We start from the raw sequence: 3,426 nt of genomic DNA, 5'->3' as shown, positions 1-3,426 counted from the left end.
TTTTCTTACTCAGACATTTTAACATATCAAACGGACCCTTAATTCACATGTGAAAATTGTTACTTTCTTTCCCCCGAGAAAAAATTGGTTTTCACATTGCATCTTTTCCCGTAACCCGTAACAAACTGACCCTAAAGGCCATATTTATCACCTAAAGGCTAAATTGGTTTTCTTAGCCCTAGTAGCGAGATTAACCTGCTCCAAAGTTCCATCACAACAAAGATTTCAAATCAATTCGAAATAAAACTCGTTACGATCCTAAAACCAGTTAACTTAGGTTGTGTTTGTTTGTAAAAAAATTCAGATCGGAAATCTGAATCGATGCTCGATTCAGATTTCAGATGTTTGTTTTTCTTTATTAACAAAATCTGAAAACTTGACTGAGGGGATTGGAAGTCTGAATGGGCTGAATAAAACCCATTTTTTCACACTTCAAACACAAGTCTGAAACTTTAAGGCACCATCTGAAATATGCAAAAAGACCATTTTACCCTCGGAAAATAACACTGATTCGGCTCATTCCCATCTTCAGTTGAGAAACACAAAACCCTAGGCCGACTAGTCTTCTTCTTCTTCTTCAAAGTTTTCCTCCATTAGAGTTTGCTTCTCATTTTTTCTTCTTCTAAGTTAGATATTGATTCCTCCATTAAAGTTCCTTCGTTGTAGCATTCACTGTTAGATATTGATTTCGGACATGTAGAGGAGCTAGATCTGATTCTGAAAATTTAATGAAGTTTTCGTTTGAATCTTCTCTTCATATGAACTTGTTAGGTATTGAGTGAAACCCAACTTTCTTAATTTCCCACTATTTTTCTGCTACCCTCTTTCCATGCACGGTCACCATCACCACCGGGGTCTTCACAGTGGTGTTCGAGCTCAGCCGTCTCCTCAATGAACACTCTCTCACCCACAATTTCATCACCACATTCCTCCAAACTCTAATCTTTACTTCCAAAACCCTTGTTTCTCAATCCCACAAATTCCTTACTTCTAGAACTCTAATTTCTCAAACCCTCGATCTATTGAAGAAGATTGGGTTTTCTGTGTTAGAGCATCTCCAGCCCCAGCCGGGCGGAGGCCATAAATTCAAATTTATGGCCTCCGCCCGGTGCTCCAAGCCCAGTTGCTTGGAGCGGAGGCTGGAGCTCCTCCTTCAGTCGGCCCTAATGTTAGGGGCGACTGAAGGGAGGCCCCAAGTGACCGTAAACAAGACAAAGCAAATGCAAGAGTTGGCGAACCATCCACACATTCTACCGCTTCAAAAACTCCCAATGAGGGATATTGGGAAAAAAGAGATGAAGAATCCCAACAAAGATCAACAAGTTTGAGTGAAGCTGTACGGGTTCAACAAGAGACCCTAAAGGTGCAACAAGATTTTTTACGGGTGCAAACGGAGTTGGCGAACCGACAATATGGGATGGACTTAATGAAGACTGATATTAGGTCTCTCGATGAACATGCTCAACGAATGCTTTTAGCGGCGCGAGACGCTTGGTTCAATGGTGCACCACGAGACCCAAGAAACCCCTTCTAGTTATTTTAATTAATTTTTCTAGTGTTGTTTAGTCGTATTTAAGTAGTTTTAAATTTTTAATCAATTATTAGTTGTAATCGATGTTTTTTTAATTGAATTTTATTAGTAATTTGGGAAATTTCTAATTCAAATTTTCGGCCTCAAGAGAGGCTGGGGCTGGGGCTGGAGCTGAATTTTAGAGGCTGAGCTGAGGCCAATAATTTTAGGTGAAAAAGTGGTTTTTTCGGCCTGAGACAGGCAAGGATTGGAGATGCTCTAAGAGCCAAAAAACCCTAAAAAGATTTGGCCAATTCAGGGAATTTGGTGTCAAGAGGAGAGAAGTGGAAAGATAGTTTTCACAACCAAAAAACCCTAAAAAGATTAGGGTAAAAGGGTCAAAAAGAATTTCTTATAAAATATCTTCAGCTTGGAAAACAAACATTTTTTTTTTTTTTTGTTGAGAAGAAAACTAAAGACACTAGGACTAAACAAAAGAAGACAGTAAGGAGACTGGTAGATCTGATCGAGCTAGCCAAATCCAGGTTCCCCAATTCAGACGACTCCATTTAGCTAACTGATCCGCTCTAGTATTTCCTTCCCTGTTGATGTGAGAGTAAATAATTCGGACGAAGTTTCCTTCGAGCTGACGAATTCTGTCGATGAGTTTGATTGTTTGCCAACCAATGTCTGCATGTTCCCCATTGAGCATCTGAACGATATTACTATTATCACTTTCAATATGAAGATATGCAATATTCTTTGAAGCCGACCATTGAAGCGCTTTGACAATTGCCCAGCATTCACATTCTTCTACGTTTTGGCCTCTGAAGTTACATGCCGACGCCGATAGAAAGTTGGCTTGATCATCATACACAACATAACCAATACCCGCAAATTCTTTACCATCCAAGAACGAGGCATCTACATTAATCTTGATGAAAGGCGCTATCGGAGGAGACCAAAGGGAATTCCTATCATGAGGTTGAGAAGTTAAAGGAGCCTTAAGAAGTTTTGGTGTGCTGTGAATCTGATCAATAATCATCATAGGTAAAACCTTAGTCGACGAGAAGCATTTATCACACCTCGCTTTCCATATCTGCCAAAGAATAATAGCAAAAAGTCCACTAATCTGCTCATCAATAACTTTCCAAGAAATAATCCAATCAAGAAGATTAGTAATGTTGTCAGAAATAATATTAAAGTGAAACCATACCACAGAAGCTAAATCACAATGTAAAAGAACATGAGTAATTGTTTCAGGTTCTCGACAAAACGCACAGTCAAAGTTATGATCAATAAATTGACCAATTTTACTCCGCACTGGTAAGCTGTTGGAAAACAAACATGGTTACTTCTAAAACAATTTAGCCATTTTAGATTTGGCCAATTCAGTTCAGTCCATTCAGATCCAGCCCATTCAGATCCAGCCCATTCAGATTCAGGTACAAATAAAAAAACAAACACAACCTTAGTTGAAATATGACGATGAGAACTAGCCGTTGGGTAATTTTAGTTTCAACTGGTGGAAAACCAGATAACAAGATCTTTCTATAAATCAAAACCGCATTTTCTCTCTCTAGTTATTAACGGTAAGAAAATCTTGAAAATCTTTTTCTTTGCACAATCCATTTCTCATCCACTTCTTATAGTTGAAAGAAATGATGAAATTTGTTAAGAACTCTTAAAATCCTAATTCGTGTACTCAATTTCTGTTTTGTGTCAAAAATTTGAAGGATTTCTTGGAGCTTGATTGGGAGAATTCACTGCACAGACTGGATTTGGGGAATTCACGTACGGGCGAGGTGATCCCTGAAACCCTAATCTTCGACCTTTTCATATTAATCTTAACTTCTGCCTTAGAATTGTGTCGTTCTTAAAAAATCTCTTATCTTCTTGTTCGTTGCTTCAAGATT

The 3,426-nt window shown here is 38.5% G+C and overlaps 1 protein-coding gene across 1 annotated transcript; it reads right to left on the bottom strand.

The window, feature by feature from the left end:
• Nucleotides 1–1,997: 1,997 nt before the first annotated feature.
• Nucleotides 1,998–2,555, bottom strand: LOC147556908 (uncharacterized). The gene has a single exon (XM_086658724.1). The coding sequence runs from the start codon at nt 2,553–2,555 to the stop codon at nt 1,998–2,000; it is 558 nt and encodes a 185-aa protein (XP_086514850.1).
• Nucleotides 2,556–3,426: the final 871 nt, after the last annotated feature.

The sequence above is a fragment of the Eschscholzia californica genome, unplaced genomic scaffold, assembly GCF_041429995.1.
Source record: "Eschscholzia californica isolate CP2 unplaced genomic scaffold, dmEscCali1.0.p SCAF_2, whole genome shotgun sequence".
In the NCBI taxonomy this organism is placed as follows: Eukaryota; Viridiplantae; Streptophyta; class Magnoliopsida; order Ranunculales; family Papaveraceae; genus Eschscholzia; species Eschscholzia californica.
This window is presented reverse-complemented; position numbering and strand designations above follow the sequence as displayed.

What these genes read in the sequence shown, in the direction of transcription:
- LOC147556908 (XM_086658724.1), bottom strand. Translation starts at nt 2,555, where the DNA reads ATGATTATTGATCAGATTCACAGCACACCAAAACTTCTTAAGGCTCCT.